The following is a 12729-nucleotide window of genomic DNA, read 5'->3' on the forward strand; positions in this document are numbered from 1 at the left end:
ACGAACGAAAAGCAAGAAAGATTCGCGTAACAAAGCAGTGGCAGGCCTCCTAAATCTACGGATTCCCCTTCCTGACCCCGCAGTAAGGCTTATGGTGATGAGGGACTTTGGTACTTAGAAAGGCTTCTACCACTTTCTTGAGAGAAACAAGGGATGCCTCAGATATGTCCGTTTATCTGCTGTGGGGGTGGGGGAGAGATGACAAGTTGAAGCTGAGGAGAGGGGAACAGAGGAGGGAGAAAGACGTACTTTTAACTGGGAAAAGCGGTTACTATATCCACAGACAGTATGTGGCTTCCTCTCTCCCAGTTTAGCTGGACACCTCCAAAGTGTAAGCTCCTGGGGCAGCTGGGGCTTCTGAAGTTGCAGCGTGTCCCCAGGAAAAGACCCCCTACTTGTACACATGGGAAAAACAAGCCTGGCAGAAAACTTGTCCAAAGTCATTCCGCCAGTATACAGAGCTGACCCCAGCATGCAGAACCCGGCATGGGTATTCTCTGGCTCTCATACTCACCTCAGGTTCCCGTCCCTTGCCTGAGACTCCCCCTCCCTGGGGCTTCGTAGTCTCCCACCTCCAATCTTAGGGGCCACAGTAGACTTTTTTGTAAAGTGTCCCCCTCTCCCTTCCCAGGAATCCCTTTCTCCATCCACTGCAATGTCTCCCATTGCCCCATTCAAGGTAGCTTGCCATCCTTCCCAATTCCAGGTCCCCCTCTCCTATTCCGGAGCCGTCTGCAAAGTTCCTTGAGCCCTCTCTCGGTGGCCGCCCTAGCTCTTAGCAGAACGCTGTGTCTGCGGCCAGGGGTCCCCCATCTATCCTCTGTAGCGTTCACCATGACCTCATCCAGAACTGCCTTACTTCGTCCCCTATTCTGGGCCTGCGGCAGTCTCTGCACCCCCTGTCCCGAGGTCTGCTTAACTACCCGGAAAACCCTGCGATCCCTCTCAGGCAGGGGTACCCTCAGTTTAATGGCTCCAGTCTTCAATCTTCCACCCCGAAGATGTCCTGCCCCTATTCCCTCCTCCTCTCCCTATTTCAGGTCCTCTCTCTTATTCCGAGCACCCTAGCGGGGTCTTCGGACTCGTACCAGTAGGTCCCCACTGGTCCACTCTGGAAGTTCCCTACCCCCTGCTCCGACCTCAGGAGGCTCCTCTAACGCTGTGGCGATTCCCCCTTGGCTCCTTGGTCCCCCTACCCCGCCCCTCTCACTGCGGCTGAGCCGGTCTGCTCGGGGCGTGGGGGAGGAGGTGTGGAGAGGGCGGGGCACTCCTCCCCAGCCCCCCACTGCCAAGGGGCTGGACCGGGCCGCGGCGGCTATAAAAGGGCCAGGCAGTCCCGGAGCTGCCGCAGTGCCACCCACCCTGTCCCGGCCCGCGCTCCGGCTCTGGCGGCGGCCCGCACCTGCTCCGGCCATGATGAGCTTCAGCGGCGCGGACGCGCTGCTGGGCGCCCCGTTTGCGCCGCTGCATGGAGGCGGCAGCCTGCACTACGCGCTGGCCCGCAAGGGCGGGACGCGCTCCGGGTCCGGCTCCTCCAGCGGCTTCCATTCGTGGGCGCGGACGTCCGTGAGCTCCGTGTCGGCCTCGCCAAGCCGCTTCCGGGGTGCGGGCGCTGCCTCGAGCACCGACTCTCTAGACACGCTGAGCAACGGGCCGGAGGGCTGCGTGGTGGCGGCGGCGGCGGCGCGCAGCGAGAAGGAGCAGCTGCAGGCGCTGAACGACCGCTTCGCAGGTTACATCGACAAAGTGCGGCAGCTCGAGGCGCACAACCGCAGCCTGGAGGGCGAGGCGGCAGCGCTGCGGCAACAGCAGGCGGGCCGCGCCGCCATGGGCGAACTGTACGAGCGCGAAGTACGCGAGATGCGCGGCGCCGTGCTACGCCTGGGCGCGGCGCGCGGCCAGCTGCGCCTGGAGCAGGAGCACCTGCTCGAGGACATCGCCCAAGTGCGCCAGCGCCTCGACGACGAGGCCCGGCAGCGCGAGGAGGCTGAGGCAGCGGCGCGCGCACTCGTGCGTTTCGCGCAGGAGGCCGAGGCGGCGCGAGTCGAGCTGCAGAAGAAGGCGCTGGCACTGCAAGAGGAGTGCGGCTACCTACGGCGCCACCACCAGGAAGAGGTGGGCGAGCTGCTCGGCCAGATCCAGGGATGCGGGGTCGCGCAGGCGCAAGCGCAGGCCGAAGCGCGCGACGCCCTCAAGTGCGACGTGACGTCGGCGCTGCGCGAGATTCGCGCTCAGCTCGAAGGGCACGCGGTGCAGAGCACTCTGCAGTCGGAGGAGTGGTTCCGAGGTGCGCGTGCGCGCGGGGGCCTAGGGAGGGGCGCCCCCTGCTGTCCAGCCTTAAGCCGAGGGGTGGCTTGACAGCGAGAGTTGGTTAACTCCCCGTGGAGTTTACTGTAAGGGGAGGGAGCGCTGCTCTGCTTCCCTTTATAAAGCGCGTGTCCCTGTTTAAGTGGTTTTACTTTGGCTTTCCTTTGTGGGATGCTCCCAACTCTGATTTTCCTTTGGTTGCCCTCTTCCAGAGGTCTGTACTTGAACTATGGTCCCCTTTCCTCTGCATGGTAAGTTAAGCGACAAAATGTACGACCATCCTCCCATCAAGAAAATAATAGTTTCCCTCTAGAGCAGCTCTGGCTTCTGGTCCGCAGCACCTGTCTTTCCTGCCAACTCTGCCCATCCCCTTTTCCAGCACCCAGCGGAAGGGACCCCATTCTTCTGACTCCTATCCGGCTCCTCCCCACTACCTCCTTAGCACATAATCTGCAGTGTGGAGTTAAAGGGGCAAGGCATTTTCATACCTTTTCCCAGGGTGGGACCATCATCACAATCCAGTCATCCCTTTGTGTGGCTGAGGCAGCTTTTGAGCTCTTAATATCTCCCTGAAAACCTCTCAAATCCCCCTCCCCTCTTCCCAACTTGGTGCAGTCCTGAGTCAGCTGGACAGCAGCTGCCCTGAAACTGTGCCCAGGAGCTTCAGGATGGGTGACCTTGACCAATACTGGCCCTCTGGTTTTCATTTATTTTCGAGTTGAAGGAGCAGAGTAGACCAACTAGCCATCTAGGGTGTTCCAGGCTCTCTCCTGAAACTGTAAAATAGTGCGTTGTTCTGGGGAGAGAATGCAGAGGTTCCAGTGATTTTTCAAACAAGTCTGTGATTCACTATAGGTGAGGAGCCTCACCCACATGGATGGTTTCTAAGTCTTTGCCAGCACTAGCAGAAAAAGCCACGAATGCTGGGATTTGGAATTCTCTGTTCCTTTTCCATCTCTCTGCAGTGGCAGAACCATCCCTCCATCTCTGCAGCAAGGCTTCTCCCAGAGGGGACCTCTCTCTTTTCTTTGGTTCCCCCTTCACTCAAGTGGACAGACCATCTTGGGACTTGTGGCCCAACCAGGTGGCTTCTCTCCACCAAGACTCAGGTCATTATCTGGGAATTCAGGATTTTCATTTTCAGATGTAGGATAGTCTTCAGACCTCCATTGGCCACAACAAAGCCTTCTGAGAACCAGGAGTCAGTTGCTGACAGGGGTCAGGGTGTGGCTGCCACTTACTCAGGGGCTTTTGTGCTAGAGGATGTGCAACCAGGTGGACAAAGGGACAAAAGGGCTGGAATACAGGCCTCCACTCTGCAGTGACCTTGGACTCTGCACAAAAGCCTACAAGGAAGATACAGTACTCTGGCTACATGGTGACCTGATTGTTCACAGCTCCCATGTCTCCAAAGGTCTCAAGCTCATTAACTTGTTCAACCACAAGCCTCCAGCTTCCAAGCTCAGAGTTCAGCCACATGAGCCATATTTCACACCTGAACCCCCGGCAGTGCCAGTCTCTTGGTGGGGAGCTAGACCAGGCATTGGGACAGAAAAGGGGGCTTCTTTTCCCCTGCAGAGTTTATGGATCCCAAGTTGGAGATAGACATTAGGTTTGAATCCTACTCTGCCACTCACTCGCCGCCTATCTCTTAGTATGGGGTGAGTTAAGCATCCAGAATGGTGTACCCAGTAGGTCCTCAAATCATGTGCGTTACCTTCTGGCTCTAGGCATTGGAACCCAAATCCTGTTGTGTCTTAACCCTGCCCCTGATCCTTTCTCCATACAGTGAGGCTGGACCGACTGTCAGAGGCAGCCAAGGTGAACACAGATGCCATGCGCTCAGCACAGGAAGAGATAACTGAGTACCGGCGCCAGCTACAGGCCAGGACCACAGAGCTGGAGGCCCTGAAAAGCACAAAGGATTCACTGGAGAGGCAGCGTTCTGAGCTGGAGGACCGTCACCAAGCTGACATTGTGTCCTACCAGGTAGGGTCAGGCCGCCTTACCTGGGTGGGTGACCCTGAATAAGTCACTGCCCCTCTTTGAGCAAGGATATAGTGGTTAAGACTGTGGGCCTTAGAGTCAAGACATACCAGTACATTTTAGTTGTGTAACTAGGAGAGCCATCTGGTTGCCTGAATTTGAATTCCTTCTCTGTAGTGAAGATAAAACACCTGCTTTGCAGAGCTGTGAAGGTTAAAGAGATAGACAAGCTTTACAGTGCTCAACAGGATCTTGGTCACAGTGGGCATCTGATTAATAGTAACCAAGGGACCAGGGATGTATCTCAGTGGCACTGCACCTGCCTCACAAGCTCGAGGTCCTGAGTTCAATCCCTGGCACCGAGAAAAAAAAATAGCAGCTAGTGTCTGTGGGTAGTCTAAGGAAGGCCTGGGCACATTCCTCCAAAGAAAGATGACAGGTGAGAGAAAATGTCACTTTCAAACCACTTAGTATATCAACAATATGTGGTGACTGTAGAGATATTAGGGAATAGACAGACAAAGAGGAGAAAATTCAAAGTAGCCATAGTAATTCACTTTAAGCATTGGCTACAGTGGCCCTGGGGTGGAGGGAAAAGTTTCACCTTGTATTTAATAAGCTTCTGTTTATTGTCTTAGTCGTCAGATCATCAGAATAGCTATGTAATGGGCTGGGGCTTTAGCTCAGTGCTTCCGCTGCCTGCCTCAAAAGCACAAGATCCCGAGTTTGATCCCTGGTACAAAAAAAAAAAAAGAAATAGCTATGTACCAAACCCTGACTATGTGGCAGATGCCTAGTGGGTATTGGAGAAACAACAGGGAGAAAAAGCAGAGAATATTCTGTTCCCACTGAGCATTTGCTAACTTTACATGATCTGTAAAAATTCACTTGTTATCCTACTGACCAGTCCAGCATCTGATATGCTTCATTCTAGACATTTCCCTAGGCTCAAATTTTGGCTTCAGATTTTTCCATGTCCACAAATGAGCACCCTGCAGCTTTGACAGGATAGGGTTTTGTCCCCAGTGAGTCCGGCTGGGCAGGGCTGTTCTGAGTTTGCACAGCTATTCTAATTTTCTGGTGCTGAAGGCCAGGCACCACCACTGGCTGGTGGGTGACATGGTTGATCTCTCATCCTTAGGAGGCCATTCAGCAACTGGACACCGAGCTGAGAAACACCAAGTGGGAGATGGCGGCCCAGCTCCGAGAGTACCAAGACCTGCTCAATGTCAAGATGGCCCTGGATATTGAGATTGCTGCATATAGGTGAGCTGGGCCAGGAGCCTTTGGGTGGTGGAGAGCCCTGTGCTCTGATGAGATGCTAAGCCTTGGGTTTTAAGCCCTACATAGACAGCCTGCCTATTTTAGATACAAGTCTTTTTTATTGTGATAAAATATATTTAAAAATTTGCTAATTAGCCATTTAAAATACACAGTTCAGTGGTATCAAGTACATTTCCATTGTTGTGTAACCCTCACCACCATCTGTATCCAGAATGGGTTGGTTTTTTTTTGGTACCGGGGATCGAACTCGGGCCCTTGCACTTGCACAGCAGGTGGCAAAACCACTGAGCTAAATCCCCGGCCTCCAGAATGGTTTTTATCATCCCAAACTCAAACTCCATACCGCTTAAGCAATAACTCCCCATTCTTCCTTTCCCTTGGTCCCTGGTAACCACTATCTATTTTCTGAGAGGCAGAAATCATGAGAGTGACTTCTTTCCATTCTGACAGTGACTGAGAGCTTTAACCTTGGCTCCTAAACCCAGCCAGACAGAGGCTTGCTTTGGAGGAAAAAGAAGTACTTCGGTTGAGGCCTTTAAGAAACTCTGGCCTTTACAGTTTCTTAGCTCTGAGCGTTTGTTTCTTAGGGAAATAAGATGGAGATGGTAGTAACAGTGTCCACATCATGGGTTGTCAGGAGGGTGACTATTCACCTGCTAATCAGGTGACATAGGTAACACTGGGTAATCACAGAACACTCGGTGAGAAAGCTTGTGGCTGGAATGAGGCCTCTAAGCTTAGCAAGGGTAAGGAAGGAGACAGCAAGGGTGACCCCATCAGGTACCTGCCAAGTTGCTGACTGGTAACTCTTAGCTTCCCATCTCTTGGCTCTGCTCTGTAGTCTTGCTACTCAAAATGTGGTTCATGGGCCAGGGATCTAGCTCAGTGGCACTGCGCCTGCCTCACAAGTCCAAGGTTCTGAGTTTGATTCCCAGTACCAAAATAAAAAAAGCATGATTCAAAATGTGGTTCATGAACTGGCAGAATCAATACCACGCCAGAGCAGGTCAGAAAGATAGGCTCAGACCTTGCCCCAGGCTGCCAGAAGGGAATCTGCATTTTAACAAGATCCTAGGTGATTTCTGTGCTGTTAAATATGAGCAGCACTGGTTTGGGAGTGTTCTTCCTACACTTACTCTAAGGTAGGGACTGTACCAAGTCCTTTTTATTCCTTATCTCACTGAAATAACCCTCTGGCATGGGAACATTATGGCCATCTATTAACCAGTAAGGAAATTGTGGCCTTAACATGTTCATGATGGGGCCATAATTTGTATGTCTCACTGTCAGTGGTTCATGCGTGACTATCCCATGCATGACTTATCAGTTCTACCACTGGTGGTGTTAAGAGTCTGAATGAACAGGGCATTGTGGTGCACATCTGTAATCCCACCACCTGGGAGGCTGAAGCAGGAAGATCAGTTGGCCTTCAGTTGGAGGCCAACCTGGGGTACACAGTGAGTTCAAGGCCAGTGTGAACTACATAATGAGACTGTATCTCAAAACAAAAGAGTCTGGCTTAACCAAGGTCACCATCTAGTGAGTAGCAAAGTTAGGAGGAGAAACTGTTGCTATCACCCTATTTTTTTCTTTTCTCTTCTCCTTCTCTTCCTCCTCCATTTTTTTTTTTTGTATTGGGAATTGAACCCAGGGCCTTCACACTGAGCTAAATCCCCAGCCTTTTTTTTTTTTTTTTTAACTGAGACAGGGTCTCGCTAGATTGCTCAGGTTGGGCTCAAATTTGGGATCCTCCTGCCTCAGCTTCCCAGAGTGTTGGGATTACAAGTGTGTGCTGCCATACCCAGCACCCACCTATTCTTCTTTTTGTTTTGTTTTGTTTGTTTTTTTGAGGCAAGGTCTCCCTTTGCACTTCAGGCTGGCCCTGAATCCACTGTGTAGCCCAGGCTGGCCTCGAATTTGCAGCAATCCTGCCCCCTCAGCCTCCCCAGTCCTGGGATCACAGGCGTGCGCCGCCACACCCGTCTCTTGCTCACCCTATCCTTAAAACTCAAGGAGGACAATAAAAAGTAACAGAAAGGGGCCGGGCATGTAGCTCAGTGGTTCCGGCGCCTGCCTCGCAAGCGCAAGGTCCGGAGTTCGATCCCCGGTACCAAAAAATAAAAAAATACAAAAAATAACAGAAGGGCTAGGCATAGTGGCACACACCTATAACCCCAGTACTTGGGAGTCTGAGTCAGGAGGATTGCCATGAATTCCAGGCAGTCTGGGATACATAGTGAGTTTAAGGCCAGCCTGAATTATAGAACAAGAACCTGTCTCAAAAAAAAAAAAAAAAAAAAGTAACAGGAGGAATTCAAATGGCAATATTCTAAGAGCTCTTAAACCAAATTTATAAATGCGAAATCGTTTGCTCCCAGCTCACCCCCTGCCCCGTCTCTGGTGCTGGGGATGGAACGCAGAGCCTAATGCGTGTGAGACAAATGCTGCTCCCAGCCTCCCATCTTTCTCTTGAGTAATATTTTAGTGGAGGACAATAAATGTAACTTTTGTTAATGTAGGTGCTCTCTCGAGGACCATTCTTCAGTGGGGGGAAAGTTGTTTTATTTCATAAACTGCAGCATTAGGTGCAAACAAGAACAGCCCCCTTGATGTATGGTTTGTGGGTAGTCACTGGAATGATCTTCTAAGTGATTTTCTCCATTCTCCCAAGTGCCTGCCACTGAGGGTGGAGCTTAGGGGTAGAATGCATGCTTAGCATGTTCAAGGCCCTATGTTTAATCCCTACCCCTAAATAAATTCAAAGTGTCTACCAATAACAAAAAAAGAAAAATAAACTAAAAGAAAAAGAAATGCCTACTATTCATTCACATTCCTCCCTTCACCAAAGTCCTACTCATTGGATGGCATGGAGTTTCCGAATAATTTAGGAAAACCCAAAACCACCAATGAACTCATCTGCTCTGAGTTAATAGTAACGTGCTCCATTATCCATTCTACAGAAAACTCCTGGAAGGTGAAGAATGTCGGATAGGCTTTGGCCCAACTCCTTTCTCTCTCTTAGAGGGACTCCCCAAAATTCCCTCCATATCCACTCACATAAAAGTCAAGAGTGAAGAGAAAATAAAGGTAGTAGAAAAGTCAGAAAAGGAAACTGTGATTGTGGAGAAACAGACAGAAGAGATCCAAGTGACTGAAGAAGTCACTGAGGAGGAGGAAAAAGAGGCCAAAGAGGAGGAAGAAGGGGGAGAAGAAGAGGAAGCAGCCGAAGAAGAAGCAGAAGCAAAGTGTCTCTCAGCAGAAGAGGCTGAATCCCCAGAAAAGGAAGCCAAGTTCCTAGTGAAAGAAGAGGCCAAATCACCAGATAAACTCAAGTCTCCAGAGAAAGAAGAGGCCCAGTCACCAGCCAAGGTCAAGTCTCCAGAGAAGGTCAAGTCTCCAGAGAAGGCCAAGTCCCCAGTGAAGGAAGAAGCAAAGTCACCAGCTGAGGCCAAGTCCCCCATGAAGGAAGAGGCCAAGTCACCAGCTGAGGTCAAGTCTCCAGGAAAGGCCAAGTCCCCAGTGAAGGAGGAAGCAAAGTCACTAGCTGAGGCCAAGTCTCCAGTAAAAGAAGAAGCAAAATCACCAGCTGAAGTCAAGTCTCCTGAAAAAGTCAAGTTACCTGTAAGGGAAGAGGCAAAATCACCAGTTGAGGTAAAGTCTCCTGAGAAGGCCAAGTCCCCAGTGAAGGAGGAATCAAAATTGCCAACTGAGACCAAGTCTCCTGAGAAGGCCAAGTCCCCAGTAAAGGAAGAAGTGAGGTCCCCTGAGAAGGCCAAATCACCAGTAAAGGAAGAGGCCAAGTCTCCAGCTGAGATAAAATCCCCTGGGAAGGCCAAGAGCCCAGTGAAGGAGGAAGCCAGGTCCCCTGCAGAGGCCAAGTCCCCAGAGAAGGCCAAGTCCCCTGTGAAGGAAGAAGCAAAGTCCCCTGAGAAGGCCAAGACTCTTGATGTGAAGTCTCCAGAAGCCAAACCTCCTGTGAAGGAGGAAGTGAAGTCCCCTGCAGGCACCAAATCCCCTGAAAAAGCCAAAAGCCCTGTCGAGGAGGCCAAGTCCCCAGAGAAGGTGACATCTCCTGCAAAGGAGGATGCCAAGGCTCCTGAGAAGGGAGTCCCAAAGAAGGAAGAGGTGAAGTCCCCTGGGAAGGAGGAGAAGCCCCAGGAAGTGAAAACCAAAGAGCCCCCAAAGAAGGTGGAAGAGAAGCTTCCAGCCATACCACAAACTGAGGAGAAGGACACCAAGAAAGTTGAAGCTCCCAAAAAGGAGGCTCCAAAGCCTGAGGTTGAGGAGAAGAAGGCAGCTGCTGCAGAAAAGCCCAAGGAATCCAAAGCTGAAGCCAAGAAGGAAGAGGTTGAAGATAAGAAAAAAGCAGTGACCCCAGAGAAGGAGTCTTCTGCCAAGGTGGAGGTAAAGGAAGAGGCTAAACCCAAGGAGAAGACTGAGGTGGCCAAGAAGGAGCCAGATGATGCCAAGGCCAAAGAACCCAGCAAGCCGGCAGGAAAGGAGCCGGAAAAACCAAAGAAGGAAGAGACACCAGCAGCACCAGAAAAGAAAGACACGAAAGAGGAGGTCACAGAGGTCAAGAAGCCTGAGGAGAAACCTAAGGCCAAGGAAGATGACAAGAGCCTCTCAAAAGAGCCCAGCAAGCCCAAGACAGAGAAGGCTGAAAAATCCTCTAGCACAGACCAAAAAGACAGCAGGCCGTCAGAGAAGTCCATAGAGGACAAGGCCACCAAGGGCGAGAAGTAAGCAGAAGAGAAAGGAACATCCAGAGCAGCCAAAGAAACTCAGGAGGGTCCCGGAGTTCAGGGGTCAGTGTATTGAATTTTCATTTTTCTCCCTTTTCTTTCTATAAGAAGAAACTGCTTTGATGTTGGGCCCTCCTTCACCAAACAGGAATTTCTGTTAGCAATATGTTAGCCCGAGAGGGCACTCCCAGCCCCCAGGACCCCATTCCCCAAACCCTTCCCAGGCGATGGACAATTCTGTTATGATAAGCTTATGTAGCCAAATGTGACATATGCTCAATGCCACACATAAACACTTGATTACAAAAATTGCCCCCTCCTTTCCAAATAAGTGCATTTATTTCCTATATGTACAACTGACAGATGACCGCAATAATGAATGAGCAGTTAGAAACACATTATGCTTGAGATGTCTTAACCTATTCCCGAATGCCTTCTTTTTTCCAAAGGAGTGGCTGAGCCCTCACCCAGCACTCTCTATCTTGGAAGAGCTGAAGCAGGTGGGGCTGGGCCCTGGCCGCTTAGTCATGCCAGGGCACACTTTCCACTGGAGTCCACCTTCAGTTGCTTCTGTGCAATAAAACCAAGTGCTTCTAAAATGAAAATGTGACTGCTGTTATTTATTCTCTTCCCCTGGGCAGGCTGGGGGGAGGGTCAAGGGAGGTCTAGATGTCACATCTATGTCTGCGAGGGACTGAGCAAGGATCACCAGAGTTCTCTTGTGGGTCTGGGACTAGTTACCTGGCCTCTCTGATGCTCTTTCCTGGGCACAAATGATGTGCTAGGCAACATGCTAGGTGCTTTATTTTTACGATCTGTGGACCAGGATTCTGGGATGTGGTTTCTCAGTGTGGCTCATGGGCACCTTCATCAGTGTCACCAGGATGCCTTGTAAACATGCAGACTTGTGAACCCACCCTAGGCAGCTGCGTCACAATCTGAGAGGCAGGCCTGGGAAAGTGTGCTTGAGCTCCTCACAGTTGATTCTAATGTACGCTGCATTTTGGGAACAGGTGAGGTCCAGGAGGACTTTGAATAGTCTATAGGACTTTGAATGATAGTGGGAAGGGAAGAGTGTTATGCATATGGGGCTATAAATAGCTAATAAATTCACCTGTAGTGAAACCTACAACAACCACTTTATTCGGAACAGTTTACCAATGGTCAACCTAATTGGCCTCCAGTGTGCTGCTCTGGACATGATTTTGAAAGCTGTGGTCCTCTTAAGAGATTTATATGAGGATCTCTATGAAATCCTTATGTAGTTTCTAATTTTAGAACTGTCATGATAACTTACCCTGTTTGCTTAACAGCTCTCCTGAAAAATGCATCTCCCCTTGCCCCAGCCAGATGGTCTCAGGGAGCCACCATATTTTCTAATTTCCCTATATATCACTAGTTGCTGATGATTGGTTCAAGGATAGCCAGTGAGCCAATGAGAACCCCTGCCTGGGATTTTAAACTTGAGGCCAGAGTGGCTAGACATCATCTGGTTGGCAAGGGTAGGAGGATGTTGAAGTTAGGAGATGTGGGCAGGCATGTTATTAGCCTATGGAAAAGCTAAAGAGAAAGGGTTAGATATCTGGACAGAGACAAGGTACCTAGGAGCCAGGGTAGATTTCAGGGTTTTTGTGTAGATTATTGACCACACTTTGGTTTTTTTTTTGGTACCAGGGATCAAACTCGGGTCCTTGCGCTTGCGAGGTAGGCAGCAGAACCACTGAGCTATATCCCCAGCCCTTTTTTCTTTGGGTTTTTTTTTTTTTTTTGACCACACTTTGTGCCATTAAATTCCCCTCTTTGCCAACCCATTTAGGTTATGGTTCTTATGATTTGCAACTAAAAGTGTTCTGGATAATATAGTGACTGAAAGCAGTGGCTGAATGCTAGAAATCCCATGGTGATCTCTCGGGGAACCAGCAGTTACTTCCCCAAAGTCCTATCCATGCTCAGCTCCTCAGACATGTCACCTCTGGCACCCATTTTCCATCTGTTAAAAAAGTCTAAATTTAAAAAAAAGGATCCCAAGACAGTTTAGAGTGGTCACATTTAAACAAATAGGTTTTAGAAATGGTTTTGATTAGTTCTTCACCCAAAATATCAAACATGCCCAAGGGCTGTATGGAAATCTAAACATTAATTTTCTTAGCAGCTCTGTCTTAGGGAAATCAGACAGGGCCTCCACAGGCTCTCGCACATAGCCACAGTATCTGAATATCAAGCTGGGATCTGGAAACCAGAAAATAATTCTTCATGTGACTTATCTGTTTTTGTTTTTTGTTTTTTGGGGGTTTTTGGTACCGGGGATTGAACTCTGGACCTTGCACTTGTGAGGCAGGTGGTGGAACCACTGAGCTAAATCCTCGGCCCCATGTGACTTAATCTGAAAAAAAAATTACAGTTGTCT

At 50.2% G+C, this 12729-nt stretch overlaps 1 protein-coding gene across 1 annotated transcript; it reads left to right on the top strand.

Annotated features, from left to right (window-relative positions):
• The first annotated feature begins 1255 nt into the window (after positions 1-1255).
• Nefh (neurofilament heavy chain) lies at positions 1256-10927 on the top strand. The gene is made up of 4 exons (XM_004843404.4): positions 1256-2287; positions 4097-4296; positions 5435-5559; positions 8538-10927. The coding sequence occupies exons 1-4, from the start codon at positions 1414-1416 to the stop codon at positions 10321-10323; spliced, it is 2985 nt and encodes a 994-aa protein (XP_004843461.1). The 5' UTR covers positions 1256-1413; the 3' UTR covers positions 10324-10927.
• The last annotated feature ends 1802 nt before the right edge of the window (positions 10928-12729 follow it).

This window comes from Heterocephalus glaber, unplaced genomic scaffold, assembly GCF_053883595.1.
Source record: "Heterocephalus glaber isolate CG9 unplaced genomic scaffold, H.glaber_assembly_v1.0 deba00001687, whole genome shotgun sequence".
Classification (NCBI taxonomy): Eukaryota; Metazoa; Chordata; class Mammalia; order Rodentia; family Bathyergidae; genus Heterocephalus; species Heterocephalus glaber.

Coding starts and splice junctions, on each gene's coding strand:
- Nefh (XM_004843404.4), top strand. CDS start 1,414: ATGATGAGCTTCAGCGGCGCGGACGCGCTGCTGGGCGCCCCGTTTGCG. Junction 4,297..5,434: donor CTGACATTGTGTCCTACCAG/GTAGGGTCAGGC, acceptor TCTCATCCTTAG/GAGGCCATTCAGCAACTGGA. Junction 5,560..8,537: donor ATTGAGATTGCTGCATATAG/GTGAGCTGGGCC, acceptor TCCATTCTACAG/AAAACTCCTGGAAGGTGAAG.